This window comes from Ophidiomyces ophidiicola, assembly GCF_022830035.1.
Source record: "Ophidiomyces ophidiicola strain CBS 122913 chromosome Unknown scaffold_1, whole genome shotgun sequence".
NCBI lineage: Eukaryota > Fungi > Ascomycota > Eurotiomycetes > Onygenales > Onygenaceae > Ophidiomyces > Ophidiomyces ophidiicola.
The window spans coordinates 1,164,830-1,185,094 of record NW_026054641.1 but is presented as its reverse complement, the minus strand read 5'-3'; the positions used below and the strand labels follow the sequence as shown (position 1 = coordinate 1,185,094).

General features: G+C 48.9%; 5 protein-coding genes and 1 non-coding gene across 6 annotated transcripts; 2 read left to right on the top strand and 4 right to left on the bottom strand.

The window, feature by feature from the left end:
• Nucleotides 1-349: 349 nt before the first annotated feature.
• On the top strand, nt 350-1,540 carry LOZ57_000410 (uncharacterized protein; the record flags this gene model as incomplete). Its single annotated transcript, XM_049249513.1, has 1 exon — nt 350-1,540. One exon carries the CDS (start codon nt 350-352, stop codon nt 1,538-1,540), a length of 1,191 nt encoding a protein of 396 aa, XP_049111707.1.
• A 566-nt stretch (nt 1,541-2,106) lies between these two features.
• LOZ57_000409 (uncharacterized protein) lies at nt 2,107-3,785 on the bottom strand (the record flags this gene model as incomplete). Its single annotated transcript, XM_049249512.1, has 2 exons — nt 2,107-2,951; nt 3,008-3,785. The coding sequence occupies 2 exons, from the start codon at nt 3,783-3,785 to the stop codon at nt 2,107-2,109; spliced, it is 1,623 nt and encodes a 540-aa protein (XP_049111706.1).
• A 2,938-nt stretch (nt 3,786-6,723) lies between these two features.
• LOZ57_000408 (uncharacterized protein) lies at nt 6,724-7,687 on the bottom strand (the record flags this gene model as incomplete). Its single annotated transcript, XM_049249511.1, has 3 exons — nt 6,724-6,777; nt 6,825-7,388; nt 7,574-7,687. 3 exons carry the CDS (start codon nt 7,685-7,687, stop codon nt 6,724-6,726), a joined length of 732 nt encoding a protein of 243 aa, XP_049111705.1.
• Nucleotides 7,688-9,040: 1,353 nt separating this feature from the next.
• LOZ57_000407 lies at nt 9,041-9,114 on the bottom strand. The gene has a single exon. It is a non-coding gene; the product is annotated as a tRNA-Ile (tRNA).
• Nucleotides 9,115-11,996: 2,882 nt separating this feature from the next.
• On the bottom strand, nt 11,997-12,596 carry LOZ57_000406 (uncharacterized protein; the record flags this gene model as incomplete). The annotated part of the gene is made up of 1 exon (XM_049249510.1): nt 11,997-12,596. The coding sequence occupies one exon, from the start codon at nt 12,594-12,596 to the stop codon at nt 11,997-11,999; it is 600 nt and encodes a 199-aa protein (XP_049111704.1).
• Nucleotides 12,597-13,726: 1,130 nt separating this feature from the next.
• On the top strand, nt 13,727-18,825 carry DNF3 (drs2 neo1 protein; the record flags this gene model as incomplete). Its single annotated transcript, XM_049249509.1, has 2 exons — nt 13,727-15,798; nt 15,852-18,825. 2 exons carry the CDS (start codon nt 13,727-13,729, stop codon nt 18,823-18,825), a joined length of 5,046 nt encoding a protein of 1,681 aa, XP_049111703.1.
• Nucleotides 18,826-20,265: the final 1,440 nt, after the last annotated feature.

The window sequence follows — 20,265 nt, the reverse complement described above, 5'->3', positions numbered from 1 at the left end:
CTGAAACGTTTCAGGTATCGACAACAAGTTGGTGTCACACACGGAGGGGAAACGTTTTATCCTTTTGGGAGTTGCCCCGAATATCCGTGAAGTACTCAAGGGGTGTAGAGTAGTGAGCAGAGCCGCCGGGGAATGGCGGTATGCTGCAGCGGGAACTAACTCCCCCCTCCGCCCTTCTGAGGGGCCTTTAACTCACTGTACAATACTGCTCTTATAAGTCTGTTAGAATAGCAGTCTCTCTGTTTCTACAGATGAGAGCGCATTGTTATCGTGCCCCCCCCCTAAAGTAAAGGCAGCTATACATGAATAACTGACCTGCTGGTCAAATACACCCTGGAACCGCATTCCGATGTACTTCGCCGAGACGAACGCAACATTCGCTGCAGTAGAATCTGCAGCAAAACTCGCTCCTCGAGGTCTTTCTTTTGGAGCCACAGTCGGCTGGATATTAGCCTTGGGGTTCCTCGGAATGGGCATTGAAGGGTATATCCCACCGGCGCCCAAGGAACCTGGCACTAGCGTCAGAATCGGCCTCGGCACAATAAGGGAAGAAGGCAGTGCTGGCGGGAACCTGCCCGGTGTTGCTGCGTGGGATGTATATGGTAAACGACTGGGCGAGGCTTGGGGAGGGAAAAAAATAATTTCAAACGGAAGCCCCGTTGATATCCTGGCAGTGCACTACAAGGGCCTCGGCGGCGCCCTAGGGCAGTACGTCGCAGTCACCAATGGCGGAAACGACGCGATTTGCATTGCTTTCATGGTGGTCAAGTGGCTGGAGGACAATTTTGCCTGGATCGGGGATGCTGGAAAGGAGTGCAACGCCGACTGGTACTATTCCGAGACGATCATCAGGAACAGTCCCACGGGGCAGTCGTTTAAGCCGGTGTGCATCTGGATTGACCGCGATCGGTCTCTGGGCCTCCGATTTCAGGGTTTCGGAATGCATATCATCGATTTTGACGTCCGGGAAATCGGGCGGCAGCGACAGTACACCAAATATCCCGAAACGATGTGCAGTAGGCCGAGATTCCACATGTATAAAGATATGAAAACCGAGGACGACATCTATGTCTTTGATCCTCCTCTGGAGTATCTGCCTGACGGCACCGACAAAGATATTCGGAAAGTCCTGGTGGGAGGGAAGCTGGCCGGTACGTTACGGAAGCCCTGGAGAAAACGCGACAACTATCACATTATGCCACGGGCCGTTCCGATTACGCCACGCGAGCAAAAACTTCGCTCGAAATTCCTGAGGGACGTTCTGATAGTGAGCGGTTGGCCAGCGCACAAAGCGGTGCAGCTGTGCAAGAGCCAGACGTCGGCGGGGCCGGACCTGGTATCCCTGAGCGACGGTTTATTCTGTGATATGGAGAGTAAGGAGGTCTGGCCGCTGTGTAAGAACGGGACGATGACGAAGCATGCTTGCTTTGACGTTGATACGCGGAGGATGAAGGGAGGAAGAATCGGCGCTCGAGACCGGCTCTCTGGGCGAGCGATCCCGGCCAAGGCGTATGCAACAGTCAGAAACTGGGGTAGCTGATCTAGTTAGTTAGTTGGCTAGTTAGCATCGTGGATTAGTTCGCCGGTTTCTATCTATAGTGTACAGCGGATATTACGCAATTTGCTTAAAATGCAGGGCTTAAAAATAGTTGCAAGACGTTTATTTCGGGGAAAGATTGAATTTGGTTGATGTATGTACAGGCCACGACAAGTATGTTCTGGCCTTGGTAGGCGTTCGGGTTCCTGACCCACATAACTAGCAACTATATAAACATCAGGGGGTAAAGAACTCTATTATCCCATTAACGAGTGTAGTAAGATCTGGGGATCCAGTAAACAAAATGATATTGGGGCAAAAAGAAGGTGAATAGAAGCAGGGGGTTGAAATTAGGCCAGAACACGCCACAAGAAAGAAAAAGAAGAAAACAAAAAGATTGAGTGGCAATTGTGGGAATCGAAAGTATCAAATCATATTTCTCATCTTTGGGCAAACATCGTGTATGTCCGGCAATTTTTAGTATTATACCATAGCGTCATTCTCAGCAGCAAGAAAGATTCTGTGTTAGGCGAAGGGGCCGTATTATAGTAGGCGATTCAAATGCCCTCTTAGCCAAGAGTTTTAGACGAAAGCCTCTTTCTATCACTGTCGTCCTCTTTCAGGGTACTGCTTCTAAAAGTAGGGGAGCCGGGAACAACGGTCGGCGAGGGTGGATGTCCCAGGTCTACCAAGTTTCGTTTTAAATTCTTTTGTTGGTGTAGAACCCAGCTTGAGGTAGTGCGGAATCGGGGAGCTTCGCTGTCTTCCGAAAATACGGTCCCGGCGTAGTTGCTTGCTAATGAAGGGAGTCGCTGGGTGTGAGACATGGATGCCAGGGATGTGGTTTTGGTGGTTGGGGTAGACCATGACAGTTTGGAGAGACTCTTGCGAGCGACTCTCTGGGGACGGGCCGGGGCATCCTGCGGCGTGTTATCCCGCAGGGCTGGCGCCGGTATATCTACACATAGGGCGCCAGATGACCTGGTGCTGATGGTCGTTGCATGCGCCTTTTCCGGCATGTCCGGCAAATGGTCATCATCGGCGGCTTCTTTCGTCAACGAGACTTGGGAGCTGTTGTCCGGGGGAATGGGTAAAGGTTTCCGTCGCAATATTTCAGATAAGGCCAGACCTCCCTGAGACGTTTTGCGGGCGTGGTGCCATATTTTATGGATTACTGAAGAAGCGGACGATTCCGTCCTCAAATGGCGGTTTGATCGCCGCTTGACGAACGGTGGGGCAAACGTAGACTCTGGGTCCCATTCATAACCCCCAGAAGGGCCGGCGGATCGATTTGAGCCTTTTTCATGGAGATTCAGCTCATCCCGGAAGGACTCATCTGCCTCTCTATCCCGACGGCGTCGTATAAATATTACAATTAACCAGCCAACCACGGTAAAGAGGATAAGAGAGGCAACTAAAAGAGAGCATGTTAGAGACGTGCAAAGAAATTCGACTTGCGAGGGCCCTTACTGGTGATTCCAACGGCTAAACCCGCCACCCTGCCAGAGTCTTGCAGAAAGCCGTTTTTGGCGGGAGCGGTGGTGGGAGATGGGGTTGGAGCGATCAAAAGAGGCGGATCCGTTGCCCTATCGCGAGACGTGGTGCTGGGGGTTGCAATTTGTGTGATCTTAGAGACGACTGTTTCTGTCCGTACAGCAGTGACGGGGCTGGATGGCTCGGGGGTTGGGCTAGAAGTGGTGGCCGGGATAGCAAAGCGTAGCCGGGAGCTGAAAGGTTCGGGCGGCTCCGTCTGTATGGGGAGCAGGGTAAATGGATTCGCGGAGCCTGGGGTCGTAGGAGTAAAAGGTGAGGGCGTGGACGGCGTGGACGGCGACGGCGGTGGTGGGATCTCGTGCGGTGGCAGCTGCGGCGGCGGGACGACGAAGGGCAGGGCCGGCTCGCTGGCGTCTTGTGCCGTCACTGGGCTTGGGTCTGCCGCGGGCTTGTTCTTCGCGTTGCCTCTGGCCTTTTCTTGACCGTCGTCCTTTGCCTTGCCAGGCTTATCCGGTTTGTCTGGCTTGTCTGGCTTGTCCTTTTTCTCCACCTTGTCCTCTTTGTCGTTCCCACCTCGACGTCGCTGCAGCAGCCCGGGCGAGAAGCCGCTGGTCGTCGAGCTCCTCTGCTCGCGCGGGGCGCCGTCCGATCGCCGAGCCACGATCTGGGCGTGTTTGGGCCATACTCCCGGGTCTAATATGTACACGGATTCCTCACGGCGAGCAAGATGGGGTTGATGCGACCTGTAGCTCATTTTGCCGTGCGAGAAATCGGTTGCCAGCGCCAAACCTCAGACAGAATCCCCATCCACGTCCACAAGACCACCACGGCGAACGAAAGAAGGAGAAGGAAAAAAAAACACCAGCAACACAGATCAGATGAATAATTGCGAACAGACCAGCTGCATTGGAAAGGAACAGGAAAGAATGCGAAAAGGGACAGTTTTGAATGCGCAAGAAAACAACGGCAGACAAACAGGCTGAAAACGACCCCCAGTCGTGGCGGGAGGGATCCGGTGTTTAACTAAATCATCCTTAGCTTGCCGGAGGTCGCACTCCGTGGCCAACCCAACTCTGTCCTGAACCCGGAACTCGGGAGATCACCGTTGCACGCCATGCGTGACTGATGGAGACTCTGGGGTTTGTGGAGCTGCATGCCAGGCCGACACGCGAGACCACGCACCGCCGCCTGTCCACGAGCATTCCCATCGGTGTGTTTCTGGCCCTCGCAGGACGGCTGCCGTGCGCTGCGCCGTCTGAGGGGGGGGGCTTCCTGCTCCGGGGGTGCTCCAGACGCCCCTGTCGAGTGCGAAGGAACTGGTTCTCGCCCGCCAAACTAGGGGGCTGCCGTCGCACCTATCCCAGAGAGTTCACATCGGCTTCTGTTTAACATCGTTAAGTGGCTTGGCGATGTCTCAACCCAACTAACTACCGCGCCCGCTGAGGCTGCAAGAAGCGAGATCTTAACAATGCTGTTATTCTTAGGCCAGCTCAGGGTTGTGCTTGTGGTGCTCCAGGGAGCTGAACGATGCAATCTCTGCTGCTGACATCGACGCGACCGGTGGGTGTGCGCCGTGGCAAATCGCTGCTCGTGAGATCGATCGTGATGATCCTCTCACTGAGCACGGGCAGGGTTCAACATGAAACACAGCTTCCCTGGTTCTCAACATTGATGTTTCTTTTCACGTAAGTCCTCCAAGGCCGCTGTCTAGCCTAGATGTCAGCGCAAAGAGTGCTTCTTGGGGACGTGCAGTCGATGGCTGTCTCGCTACTAAGATGGGAACCAAGGGAATGACATGAAATCTCTACTCCGCCCACATATTAAGAACAGACCAGGAGCTACGCTCGCGGTCTTTACTATTCTAGCATAACTAATCATCCCGCTTGAATCAATTTTGAGTCAAGACCCATGGCTTCTGGGCGGACAAGAACAAAATACGGAGTCCACTGGTCGGAACCACGACTTCGTAATGACTTTGGAGCCCTCGACACAGGTTTTACTGTGGCAATGTTCTTGTCGAAGATTGATGTGTCCGTGCCTACACCGTAGTTGCCTCTACGAATATCTAGTGGATCGTAACTGGTGTATTGGCCAAGTGATGACGCCTGCCATTTTTGCCTTACACACCTGGGGTGATGATCCTACTCCGTACTTATTAATCTGACGCCGGCAACTTTGATCTTGAAAACGATAAGATGTTTAATGTCGGTGATCAAGAAGATGGCCGCCACAAATCAGGCTCATTTGTACGCTCTGCACGGGATATTTGTTGCATCAGATATATCGCATTCGCCATCAGTCCCGGCAGGGGCTTTGAATGTCTGGAGGGCCTGTGGAAGAAGAAAGAGAGAAATTGAAGTCAAGCTTCTGACCCCCAAGGGAATATGTTGTGTAGATCGACATAAAATCTACTCTTTCTCTGTGGCGAAAATACGGAGTACCATGGTAATCATGCATTCTGTGCATAGTCTATGCATTTCTCTTTTTATCTTAAAAAGATCCATGAGTTCTCGGGTGTGAACTACAAAAAAGCAACCCGAGCTTTTTTTTTGAATATTTTACGCGAAAGTGGCGTTCTGCGCAGAGCTGAGTTGATTTATAATTCTATCGAGTAAACCCAGGTTTATGCCAACCTGCGCGAAAGGCTCGAATCCAACATCTGCTACGTATGTTTGGCTTGTTACCCTGCTCGACGGTCTTAGCTAGGCCAACGCAAGCAAGACCTCGACTTGGCTCGCTCCCATGAAGAAATATGTATCAGGTGTGGTATGGGACCTAGGTTAATGAGCGAAGATCAGCTATTTTATTCCGGTCTAGGGGATTGTTTTCCTTCTACAGTCTCCTAAAGCGGGCTTTGCACCGAGTTCATCTACCCTACAGGCTTTTAGTCTGTTAGGCTGGCAATAACAGGGGCCAGACAATCACAGCGTCTGCTGGGCTACCACTTCAATGTTACTATTCTACAGAATATCTTCATAACTTTGCTCCAACCTCTTCTATGAGCATGGGGCATATACATATTCAGCTGGGCCCTATATACAGAAATTTCTCTGTATTGTCCCCTGTCTCTAGGAATTGCCTTCGACGGAATGACGCTTTTCCATTGATAACAATTATTATTTATCAAGAATAATGGAAAAACATTATACTCCTAAGAGAAATTCCTAGAGACATTCTCTGAAATACCAGGAATATATCGCGGATACTCCAAGAACGAAAAGTGCTACTAACAGCCAGTAACATCACTGTGGAAGACAGGTGGGTTGCTTTCCCGGATTTAAATATGTATAAATCGTCCAAATTGTTTTTCTAGATAAAAAGCTATACGTCCATTGTTTGCTGAGAGCCGTCATCGTACCTCTCCCAGAACTCAACAGCCATCACGGATACCTCTGTTGAAGAAAACTACCCTAAAAGTTGTCAAAAATAAAAGAGGAAAAAAAAGGTAAAAGTAAATAGAAAAGAAAGAAAGAGTGCAATGTCAGTAAGAAAAACGCGCCTTCGCATCATAGCCATGGTTACTCGATTATCAAGTGGGCGGGTGTTCGGGGGCTGTTTGAGAAATAAGATATGTCAGTGAAATCATTCTTAACGAGAACATGAAAAATTATCTAGTTAAGAAAGTAGGAGAAGGAAAACCTACAAAACTTATCTAAGAGTAGTACTCTCTGTATGAGACGAAGCGTTGATAACTACTCTGCTTTGTGGTTCGTTGATGGAGCGGGGTCACGGGTCATGCAGTATAGCTTCAGAGAGTTAGCAATGCCAAACCGAAGGAGATATCAGAGCTCACCTTGCAGACAGTCCCATTGTCGTCACAGTCCAAATCTCCAACGGGGTTGAACCCCATGCGCTTATAGATGTCAATGTTGGGCTCCGCCTTGGAGCTTTCCAGATAGCACCTCATGCCTTCTTTGTCAGCTTTATCAGTGACTACCTTTATCAGTTTTTTCCCTATCCCTTTGCCATGCATTTCCGGCAGAACTGCAACCAGATTGCAGTGGTAATACCCGCGCGCATCGGTCCAGAACTTCTCCGTTGCTTTCGTCTGGGAGTCCTTCCAGATCCAGTATCGATGGACCTGCAAGCCACCGTGGCCCTGGAACTGGATATTTGTCATGAGTTGACGAAGACTGAGAAGCCAGTCTTGGAAGCGTGAATTCCAAGTTCCACTGTGCCCCGGCGGGTAGGGTGGAAGCCACATAGACGCTCCAACGACGCGGTACGAGGCCGGTTGCTCTTTGCCAGAGTCGTCTTTCACCCCCGGAAGTCTCTCCCTGGCAACATAAAACAAGCCGTTGGTGATACCCCAGAGACAGCGGTTTCTCAGCGAGACGTAGTTTCTTTCCTTGGAGAACTATGTATTTAACATGATGGTCCAGAAAGAATCTGGCCGCGGGCGGAGGAGACCTCGGCCGCGAAGGGACAAAAAACGTCAGCTTGAGTTTATTGTCAGATGGAGTAGGAGTGAAGCACTCCTTTCCCAATGCCAGCTAAGAAAAAAGTTTTTATGTTAGCTGGACTATTAGGTAGAACGCATACCTTTGCAGGGTCGAACACCCAGCAGAAATAGGGGTCGTCCTCGAAGGCCCGTTGAACGCACTCTATCGCGCCGGGAATGTCTTCGGGCGTCAGACGACAGATCTCGATCGCCATGGTATGCCGGCGTTCTCCACAAATGCTTTCGTGGACTTGTTTCAGCAATCACGGACTGCGGTGCGGAGAGGAAAGTGCTGTTCTGCAGTGTTTTAAACTACTACTGCTACTAGAACTGGGAGGTCTCAGAAAGAGAGTAAATGCCACGGCAAGAGGAGCGGAGAGGTTGCAATGCAACATCAATGATGATATCCCGTGGAATATCCTTAAAGGGGAGCGGGAATAGCAGAGATCAGTGGTGCTTTCCAGCAACAAAGCCACCACTGTTTAGAGCACAAGCAATCTTCGGTTTACAATCCACACTCGAGGCTGTCTGGATGGATGTTGTTGAGAGCTCTAGGATCGGGGGGCCAAGGGACGGGTCCACTGGGCGGGCGGCGGGTTTTATATCCCACGGAATGGCGCCTCGCACGCTCCGGACCAAACAGGCCGGAAAAAGAAACACCGCACGGGAGCTCCATCTCCCCCGCCGATTGGTGTCACTGAGCGCACTTGGCCCTGCACGTCCTGATTGCTAGCATCACCAGCTGGTGGTATGCCGCTGGCCACCCTGCTGAGGCTGCCCGCCCGAGGCCAACCACGGCGCGCCGCTCGCCCGACACAGCATGGCGGTCAGGTGACGGGGCCGTGGCGCGCAGGGTTGCGCACAGCGAATCGCCGCCGGGATCGCCAGCAAACCGCCGTGCGAGCGTCGATGCGCTGCGACCTTGCGGCCGTGTGGTGGTCGCACGCCCGGCACCTGACGCGGCGGCGGGCGGGCTCGAACCTCCCGTTGGGCTTATGGTGGTTGCTCCGACGCCTCCGTCTTAGGCTGCACGGAAGCCCCACTCATCGCGCTGGAGCGTCGGCCTGAGACGCAGCAACCGTCTCGTATCATCTGTCCTCACTTAACTACTGCGGTAAGTCTAAGCGGGATCGGAAGCGGTTTGTGGAAAGGGAGAGGACCTTGCTTAATCTATCTCTCTCGAACGACCTCCTCTTCCCTCCTGTTCTTCGTACCTCGCTCCGCACGGAGCTGGGTGGACTGCGCATTGCCCACATGCCCCGGCGCGTGGAAGGGCGCCTGGCGTCTGGCGCAATTATATGCAGCGATATACGGAGTTCCTGTACAGAGCCCCTGGCAAGTTTACTCGGATTTTTGACTTTGGAATGGTGCAATGGTGGCTGCTAGCGGCACATATCTGACTTGCTCGACAGGAAACGTGCCCGTCAGCGTTCTTCCCACCATTGGTCGAGAGCACTCCTGGCTGGCTGGCTGCCTGGAGTGAAGAGAGGTCTCACAGCAAGCAGCCTTAGGTTTGCCAAAAAGCTTCTCAACAACTGAAAAGACAAAAAAGAAATTCTTAGATTTCATGGTCCCAGAGGGGGTCGAACCCTCGACTTTGGCGTTATTAGCACCACACTCTAACCAACTGAGTTATGGGACCTCAATGGGTGCAAACTTAGCGCAATTGTGAAACAATATTTATTTGTGAACTGTGAACATATTACTCATGTTAACTTGCAGACAACTCAGCAGCCTAAGTTCCTCCCTGACCTCTATACTGCTCATCCGCTGTTCTAGGGACAGGTATCATTGGTGTGTTCGGCTTTTCGGCAGGAATTTCGCATATCTATGAAATATATAGTCACCTAGATGCCAAACATCACGCATCGTGGATACCCAAGGTATCACAAAAAGCCGTTCCACTGCATGCCTATATCCCTTCCAGGTCCGTGGTCGTTACGCAGAAATTTACGTCGTGTCCACGATTTATATCTCTGCTAAACAACTCGCATCTTCCAAGCCAATCCATTCTCGAATTATCAGTTATCATGTGCCGAAACGAAACCAGAAGCTACCATCACCAGGTAGCCGAGAACAATTTACGGAGGGCTGGGCCAACTACAAGTGGAGCAAACACCTTTAAAGCGCTGCACTGCTAGTATATGGAACCATGTTCATCTGGACCCGGTCATTCTCTGGCCCGGAAACTTGATTGCTAAATCACCGAGGTCGTAATCTAGCCATGGGCGAGCTCTGACTGTAATTCATATGACAAGTTCTAACAGTCAATCTCGGGAGACAGCATTTCAAATCAGATGCACATGTGAGCTTATGTGTCAATCTGCCCTGATTTTTTAAAGTCAAACTTTCAGAAAATGACCATTCTGGCCACTTTTAAGGATATAGCAAATGTCTTTCCAGCGAATGCTGTCAATTGGCAGGACAGATTTCATGTGGCTGAGGGACATTCTTGCGGAGCTTCAAAATACAAAGACCCATCGCTGCCCATAGCTTGATCGAACTGAAAATTTTCAGACCGGCAAACTATCATATACTTGTTATGATCCTTGAAAAAGTACCTTTCCCTACAGCAACAAATGTATTCTGAATATGGACAAGGAGCTTGGGGCCTGACATGATAGGTACCTCTCAGAAGCTCATTTGCCCCCAATCAAGAACAAACTCTTCTCAAAATGTGACATTATCTCAAATTTGTGATCGAGAGTACGTGGGGCCACTAATCCACAGATACTCTCTGTTGTTAAAGCAGGATCTTGCTTGCCCTAATGCTCTTGCCCAAGTTGTGATACTTCTAAGAAAGAGGTTGGTCAATGAATTGACCTTGGAGACCTCTTGCCATGACATGGACATCAACGGATATAAAGATACCCTCGATCCATGAGATGAGTAGCGTCACGTAGCCTGATATTCACTTACAGAGTCTCTTTCTATACCTTCTTTTTATATTGGCCATATTTGTCAGTACCACTATGACTGCGCTGCTTGAAAATACAGCTGCTGCATTCCCTGTGCTGCAATTGAAGCACTTAATGGTAGTAGATAAATAAATATGCAGCTCACTGCAGTTGGAAAAGCTATATAAAAAGTGATTATGATAAAGGGGCAAGCGTGAGCTTACAGTCTCGAAATTGAGCTGTGTACTGATTCTTTCCCAGGCACTAGGGTGAATGTATACAAGGAAGGTGACGAATTGTGACGATCTCGAATAATCATATACATCAGACACGCATACCAGGATGATGGACTATAAATAAATTGGATCCCAGTGAGACTGTTAAACTTTCAGAACATGGCTCTGCTATGATTTTCTTAACTAGTCTTTCAGCTGACTCGCCCTTGAGGCCCAAATTTTTCTAAAATGATTCAATGCTGATCTGATGAATTCAAAATATGAATGCCAAAATTGCATTTTCCGCCAAAACTGAAGGCGCAGTGGCCTTTATATATAGGTACTGATGTTCATGCGCGTTATCTGTGGAGATTCGAAGCGCCGATTATACTTAAATGCCGTGATACCGATCAAGCATCTGTTTTCGCCCCTGAGCTGACCCACATGCATCACGTTTATGGGGAAGCTTGACTGGGTTATAGGTATGAGAACTTACCAATCTCTCATGGTGGAGAGAGCATTCAACAACACAATTACTTTTGCCGTTATGGCACTGGTATGCCACTCGTCTCTTCCATTTTTCTCAATCCAATACTTGACTCTCTCATGATAGATGCTTCCCGTGGGAGTTTTAAATCAGAACAGTGACCAGGAATAGTGATGTCTTAGAGGTGACAAATACTAGATAAATACTTTGTAACCCCCACGGCCGTGACTGTAAGAGCTATAGCGGCCAAGGCCTAAGTTAGATATTTAAAGTTCCTTTCTATATTAACTACTCACTATGTTTTTTGTATCCAACTTTTGCTTCATAGTATTCTTGCAAAGTATAAGTAACCAAAGCAAGACAGTTTTACCATGTAACTACCCCGCAATTCGTACCCCGTGTAAGTATCTTTTATGCCGAGTAATGGGATGCCGAATCTTAGCAGACTCTAGTTAGCCAGTTAGGCCATAGGGCCTTCCAGGTTTCAAAGAAACGCGCCAAGTTCTTGAATTCTGCAAAGGTGTTTCGTGGTGAATGCGCCATGGAAGTTGGCTCTGTTACAGTTGATCTGGAGAGGTAAAGCCGGGTATATAGTGCAATTGCTATATGCTTGGGAAGGTGTCGGTTTTAGACGCGAGAATCTTGGCTTTGGCATGTCTTGTATTTTGCCATTGCCTATCCCCGTATTACGATACTGTTTAAGAAAAAAAAAGGCAGTTGATTACATTGTGTCACTGAAAGCCGTTGCCGACTTCACTCCTATATTAATTACGCAAAGCGTTGCTGTTTCTAAAATTATACCATTTTCGTTGTAATTGAGAAAAAAAGGAAGAGTCAACTTCAAATATGACAACCAATAAGTCTCAATTTATAATTGGTTAAGAGAGGAGAGTCTGTCAATTGTTAAGTATATTGATGAAGTGAATTATCTTCGATGATTAACAAACGCTGCCATCAGCCTGCCCTTGTCAGACACAGCTTGAAGAAATATATGAAATACCTTGTCGAAAACCATCGAACAATCCTCAGAATCTAAAATGTCGAACTCCTCATCATAGCGCGGCATCGGCTGCAACCCACCTAATTGATAGTGATAAAGTCCAAAGACAGAGCCAATGGCAATGGCCGCGCTAATGTAAACTGCACGCTTGAAGCGCTGGTCAATGAAACCAGCCAGTTGTCGCTCGCACCCTTCCCAGTAGCCTTCGCTAATATTTTCGCGAGACTTCGAGCATTGAATCACAAATATGCAACTCTCACGCTGTTTCTGACAGCAGAAGAGGCTGCAGCGCTGCTCGACCAAGATGTAGACGCGGTTTCCATCAATTTCTTTAGTCATTCGTATATTCGGGAAAAAAATTGAGGGTGCAAGACAGACAGTAGACCAAAATTGGACTACGGATTCTTCGTTGAGCTTCTTGCCTTTGGGATCATCTTCGTTTGAGAATTCCAAAAGAGCATCTAAAAGATCGTCCACTGCGTCCATCAGCCGATCAAAGCTTGGTCTTGAAAGATCCACCGGCATATTTTGTCTGTGGAGCTCTTTGCGCAATAATAGTCCACTACTGAGGGTCTGCGGAGTACTAGTATTCAGCGGAGTAGCGGGCTGTGTACCGAGTGCATATGAAAACAAGAATCAATAACCAATAATCCCGGAAAGGGGTAATCCACACCTTGCATGTAAGTACTCCGTATTAAATGGGTTTCTTGATAATTTATGTGTCAACTGCGGATATTCATTTCTTGGACAAGTGGAGGTCTGGGTCGATTTTGGTTTTGTTTCAGTAGTAGTGATGTGAAGCACAGCCTGCTTGCAGACCCTTTGAATTGGACGCCATTTGTATATACGTATGCAGCTACATACATATCCTGATTGATTCATTTCCAATCATCATTATTCACCTGCAGGTTGTGATGCAAGTTGGGGGTACTCGGACCTCCATATGGAGTATTAATACTCCGTAGAGGTGTTCGTCGTTAAAAATAGAGTTTCAACCTCCATCCTCGCATCCTTTCACAGGTTAGCTAGTTACCGCAATCACATGGGGCTCGGCCAGTACAGCCTCGTCGTATTCGAATGGCAGTATTCTTGCTGTTGTGGGCAGAGTATCGAACGTGCCTCTCCGCAGACCAACGGTTGCAGGCTAGTTCATGCCCCGGGCAGCCTCGGCCGCACGAACGTGACAAGTCGCCGCGTCATGCCTGGCGGGCCAAGCGGGAGCCTAGCCCGATGCGGGCACGGCGGCGGGATGACTCAGCGCGCTAACTGCCGCGCGGTGCTATCGGCCAGCACGTCTATTATTAAAAAGCCACTGCTGCGATGATCCTCTTCACCGATGCACGGCTCCTGTCGTTGGCACTGCGCGTTTCGGGCCGTGCTTTGGCAGCAACCCTTTCGCCCCGACTTGCCACGAAGCCTTGTTGCGCTCGACCGACCATGAGTCCCTGTCCTCCATCGATCAGACCCTGCGAGACTTACTTGATCGCTGAAAGCTGGGTTTGGGAGCCCCGCTCCCTTTACAAACACCAACCTTTTTGAAATTTCTGCTTTTTGCTTCTTAAGAGCTGGAATTGGAGGCCAAGGAGACATAGAAGCACACCTGCCAGCCAGCCAGGCCAAAAGACGGCGAATATTCAGTGAGCCGCAACCTTGCCATGGCCGCTCATAACGACAATCGAGATGGGAGACACGGATCACAATCCCCACGTTATCAGCCGTCTGAATCGCCGCTTAGAAATTCCAGCGACGCTGAAGATGGGAACCAGCTCGCTGAAAACATAATTTCATCCCAGAATCCTGGGGAACAGCAACCTTTGGAGACTGCTGGAAATGGAGCAGAGTCACAGCCAACTTCACGGGGTCAGCCCTCAGAGACAGGTCCAGGGCCTTCAACAAACACGCCTGTTTTTAGAAGACCTTCACAGCAACAGGTACGGTTCTCCATCGATATAGAAGGTCTCCCGCAAACCAATACAGATCGATACACAGTCGGAGAACTTCAGGATAGGCCGTTAAGTCGCAGCAACCGTGTTGCTGCATCCGGGCTGACAATCAACACCACCGCATTATCTTCTCAAACCCAAGACTCCCGGACAAGCGCAAACCCCTCTGGGGTATCTCCAACTTCATCACCTATCATATCTCCAGGAACCCGTAACCGGGGCTACTCGCTTCGACGCTCCTTATTCAATCGCAACCTCACTCAAGACACTTCTCCCGTGAAGAATACGTCCACCGAATCTACCAAACAGGGAGATGTCTTCGAGCTTAAACATCGCCGATCGCGTAGTGGTGGCACGAAAAACTCGAATGCTCCAGAGGTTGAAGTTGTGACGGAACCAGCCTGTAATAAGGACGATGAGTCTATGTCGGAACGAACAGATACCCTCAAGGGATCCCGGACTTACTACTCGGGTGGCAGGCAAACACTTACCAAAAGATTCGTCAGCCAAGCGTTGCTGTTTTTTGGACTACTTAGTGCTGCCTTTCGAACGCACGTTCTCAGAATCAAACCGATTCCACCAAGCAAGGATGGAAGACATATAGATTTGGACGCTCACCGCAGTGAACCTTTAATAGATGAGCGAACCGGCAAACACTATATCAGTAATTATATTCGCTCAAGTCGATATAGCTTATGGAGCTTTTTCCCCAACCAGTTTATTGCACAATTTTCAAAACTTGCTAATTTCTACTTCCTTATTGTTTCTATTTTGCAGATGATACCCGGCCTGAGTACTACTGGTACTTTTACCACCTTTGTGCCTCTCATGATTTTTGTTGGAATTTCTATGGGAAAAGAAGGATTCGATGATTTTCGTCGGTACAGATTGGATAAGGAAGAGAACAACCGAATTGCCTGGGTCCTTCGCGCAAGCCCAACGAATAATTCGGAATCAAAGTTGTCGAAAGAACAGGAAGCAGGAAACAACAACAACTCTGGGCCGTGGATCGGAACGAAATGGATTGACGTCCAAGTGGGCGATATCATTCGGTTAGATCGTGATAGCCCTGCGCCCGCTGATCTAGTTCTTCTACACGCCGAGGAACCAAATGGAATCGCCTATATCGAGACTATGGCATTAGACGGTGAAACGAATTTGAAAGCCAAAAAACCCTGTATTCCTGTTGGAAACGCCTGCGCTACTATCAACGACGTTATCTCAAACAAGGTCACCCATTTCGCGGTGGAAGACCCTAATATAGACCTATATAAATTCGACGGAAATGTTACAGTAGCTAACGAGAAGCTTCCCCTGACAAATAATGAAGTTATATACCGTGGCAGTATTCTGAGGAATACCCAGGAGGCATTTGGGCTGGTCATCTATACTGGGGAGGAATGCAAAATTCGAATGAATGCCAACAAAAACCCGCGGATCAAGGCACCTGCTCTCCAGGCAATGGTGAATCGTGTGGTTGCCGTGATTGTACTTTTTGTTGTTGTTCTGGCTTCTGCTTGCACCATTGCGTACCGTTTTTGGTCCAAGGATATTGATGATAAATCTTGGTACCTTGCGATGGCAAGGGTCTCTTATGGTCCCATTTTCACCTCATTTATTATCATGTTTAACACCATGATCCCAATCTCTCTCTATGTCAGTCTTGAAATCGTCAAAGTTGTTCAGATGCTTTTGCTCAATGATATCGATATGTACGATGAAGATTCCAATACTCCTCTGGAAGCAAGAACTTCAACCATCAATGAGGAACTTGGGCAAGTAAGGTGAGTTTATCCAATTACTTGATGGTATTTCCTGATACTAAGATAATAAATAGTTACATATTTTCGGATAAAACGGGGACGTTGACCAATAATTCCATGCGCTTCCGTAAAATGAGTGTCGCTGGGACCGCTTGGCTTCATGATACCGACTTAAACGAGGAGGGAGAGCCCAAAATGCTCATTCACAAAAAGAGAAAGGGCAAAAAACCAGCCGGCCGAAAGTGCACTGTTGATGACGTAACGATAGCATCAAAGCCTTCCAGAATGTCAATATCAAACCAAGAAGATGCGACGAGAGCATTGCCGTCACGGTGGAAGTCTAATAGGCGGGGTAAACAATACCACGGCGGTCGAACTACTGAAATGTTACGCTATATTCACCAAAGACCTCACACATTGTTTGCCATAAAGGCGAAGCTATTTATTCTGGCCATTGCCTTATGTCATACCTGTCTTCCCGAGGAGACGGAGGATGGGGATATTTCTTTTCAGGCCGCATCACCAGATGAGGTTGCATTGGCGCTCGCGGCTAAGGAGCTAGGATACGTTATTGTGGACAGACAGCCAAAAAGCATCACGATACGGAGGCTATCTCTCAGTCCCGATGAATCATATGCCGACGAGGTGTATGAAATTCTAGACATCATTGACTTCTCTAGCAGTCGCAAACGGATGTCGATTGTGGTTCGCTTACCGGATCAAAGAATATGTGTATTCTGTAAGGGCGCAGATTCAATATTGATGAAGCGGCTGAAACATTCTGGCTTAGCAATTGAGAAGGCTACAGAAATCGAGGGAAGGGTAAGCGTCAGGAAGAGCATGGAAGCGAAAGAAGTTATGCGGCGCAATAGTGAGCATATGTCGAGGCGAGACACAAAGCGGTCTAGCATCAGTATTGGACGACCCAGTTTTGCCGTCGCGCGCAGATCAAGTGTATCCGGAAAAGGCAACTCGGCTTTACGAGAAAGCATTGATGTGTGGTTACGGGAGCGCGAGACGGATGGAGGAATTGATCTCAGGCAAAATGGCAATGAAAACTACAGCCCGCGTCCATCTGGCCAATTCGGTGGCCGGCCCTCTCTCGCATACTCTGACGGCCGGACTTCTTTTCAGACCGATGACAGTGGGGATTTGGTCGATGAAGCTCTCGTGGTCAACGAGGCTCAAGTTTTTGAAAGGTGTTTCCAACACTTGAATGATTTTGCTACGGAAGGTCTACGGACTCTTCTCTATGGATGCCGGTACATGACTGAGGCCGAGTATAATGACTGGAAGCAGCAATATCATGAGGCTGTAACGAGCCTGGTTGACCGACAAGAAAAGATCGAGGAAGTAGGGGAGCAGATCGAAAAGGATTTCGATCTTTTGGGCGCAACTGCTATCGAAGACAAGCTTCAAAAGGGGGTACCGGAAGCAATAGATAAGCTAAGACGAGCGAATATCAAACTTTGGATGCTCACTGGTGATAAACGGGAGACGGCCATCAATATCGGGCATTCTTGCCGGCTAGTGAAAGATTATTCGTCAGTTATCATCATCGATAATGCTTCAGGGAATGTCGAACAGGTGATAAACTCCACGATGGCAGATATTAAACGAGGGGATGTCGCGCACTCGGTGGTTGTTGTGGACGGCCAAACTCTTTCAGTCATTGAGAGCGACCCGCTCCTCCAGGCTCTGTTTTTAGACCTTGCTATTCTCGCCGACTCAGTCATTTGCTGCCGTGCTAGCCCGAAACAAAAGGCGTTCCTTGTCAAATCGATTCGAAAGCGAGTAAACGGCTCTATCACCCTTGCTATTGGTGACGGGGCAAATGATATTGCTATGATCCAAGAAGCACATGTTGGAATTGGAATTACTGGCAAGGAAGGCCTCCAGGCTTCCAGGATCGCAGATTACTCAATCGCCCAGTTTAGATTCCTACTCAAACTATTGCTTGTCCATGGCCGCTGGAATTATATCCGAGTTTGCAAGTACACGCTGGGCACATTTTGGAAGGAAACAATATTTTACTTAACGCAGGCTCTTTACCAACGCTGGAACGGATACACTGGGACCAGTTTGTATGAGCCGTGGAGTTTGAGTATGTTCAATACTCTTTTCACCTCCCTCCCTGTTATATTTCTTGGTATATTCGAGAAAGACCTTGCAGCGTCCACTCTTCTCGCAGTTCCTGAGCTATATACCAAGGGCCAGTTGCGACAAGGGTTTAATGTTCTGATTTACCTCGGATGGGCATTCATGGGGACGTGCGAAGCCATGATTGTCTACTTCGTGATGTATGGATTGTTTGGAAGGGCCATATTGTCGAACGATAATGGAGTTTTCGCAATGGGCTTGCTCACCTACTCTGCATGTGTGGTTATTATCTCAGTGAAGCTACAGATCCTTGAGATTCACAACCGCTCCGTGATGGCTGTGATCTCGACTGTGCTTTCTATCGCCGGCTGGTGGTTATGGAATATCGTTCTTTCTGAGCGCTACAAAAGGGACAAGATCTACAACGTTCGGCACAATCTGCTCAAGCGGATCGGGCTTGACCTATCTTGGTGGACTACGCTTCTAATCACGATCGTCATCGTAATCCTCTTTGAGATCGCTGTCAGCACCATTCGTTCTCTTTTCTTCCCCACGGACGTCGATATTTTTCAGGAGTTTGAAAAAGACATTGAAATCCGCAAACGGTTCGAGGAGGCTGCCGCGTCAGAGCTGCAGCAAGGATGGGATCGCGGTACCAAGAAATCCAGCTCTGAGCTTCAGCGCGAAGCCGCGATTGCAGACGCTAGAGAGCAGCAGGTTCAGGAGTTGCTTGACCGACGAAAGGGGGACGACGACGTCAGCAACGGTGGCGCAGAGGCGATTTCTACGGGCCAGCAACAACGTAGCAGCCAAACTGTTGCGGCAGGCCTGGGCGAATCCGACCAGCGCGCTGGTGGCGATGCTACAGCTACGCGTCGGTCTCTGGACACCCATGAACTGTTCAGCAAAGGATTTGGGTCGATTCGAAAAGGCCCAGACCTACGCTAATACTTGATTTTTATCTCCCTGTCCGTGTGCTCTAGACGAGGTGGTTTTCTCGCGTCTGCCAATGTTTTTTTTTTTTTTTTTTAGGTGACGTTGGCCCGTTGTTTAGATACTACCTTCTTGATTTCCAATGGCTCCAATGGCCACCCCGACGGACCTTTATGTTTCGCCGCTCCCGCCTTCTGGAATTCCAGCGTGCGGAGTCGCGTCTACGCTCCCAAATATCGGCTGGCGGCTGGCTTCCCACGTGGCTGTCGCACCATCCCGCCCTGCCCAGTCTTGATTTCCAAACTTCCCGTTTTCGGCATCCATGATGTCCTATTGGGAACCAGTCTTCGCTCTGTTGCGCATACATTTTGATACCCCGTAGTCGCCAGACCAGCTGCCGCTGGGGTGTTGGCTTGGATGCCTTTTTTACATACCCTCTCTTTTTCTTGTCAGAGCCACGTCTTGCCATCTCTGCTCCACATTCTTTGCCACTAACTCCATACTTTGTCGCCTCTTTTCGTTCTGTTTTTGCGGGCATCCCTGTATATAGATGGCATTGTTCTATGATATCATGTTTCCCTGGTCGGCTGGATTATTTGTCTGTGATATACCCTCTTGCAAAGTGTCACCTGATTGTTTTTGCTGGGGTGCATTACCGAATATAGGGTGTTAATACGGGTGGGATTTATTTTTTTCAAGGCGCGTGGCATGTATATACGTTGCATGTATTTCTAAGTCTCCTCCTCGGATCCTCACACTTCAACGAAACCCTCACGGGCCCTGTGACCAGCGCAAATGGGGTTGTCTTGAAAGATGGGGGGGATATGTTTCAGAAGAGTAGATGTATTACGACATATATTGCAGCAGCTTCAGGATTTTTTTTAAATTAACGGGCGCATTCTATAACCCCAGGGTGTTTCCCGCACAGACATTTTCCAGCCCACCACCGCACCGCGCGTGGAATAATAATAACACCATCGCAAAAAAAAAAAAGATGGTGTCGAACCTGAGACCAGCTGAGAACGGCAGGCTAAACTCCAACCCAAGCGTCCTAGCTCGCGAGCTAAACTTGGCAGGGCGGCATTCAACCAGAGAGAAAAAGGCAGGCCGCGGTGTAGCAGAGAAAAACATGCCTGCCGCAGATCCAGAACCGGCGTGTGTCGACGGGCAGTTCGTTATATGGCCTTCCAGAAGAAGAATAATAATAATAACGAGAAGCAAAAAGTTTTACAGGCCCAGTAACTCTGAACAGGGGACAGGAGTATTTTAGGCACACGTCCCAAGCGTTAATTTCAGACCAGGGTTAGTCCCAGAAAAAAAGGGGGGGCTTTCTTATTAAGATCAAGGGGCGAATGTGTGAAACGGGCTCAATTTCGCTTGATTTCGGATTTTTTTTTTTATTTTTTATTTTTTATTTTTTCTTTTGTGTATTCTGTATTTTTTTCAGTCTTTCGG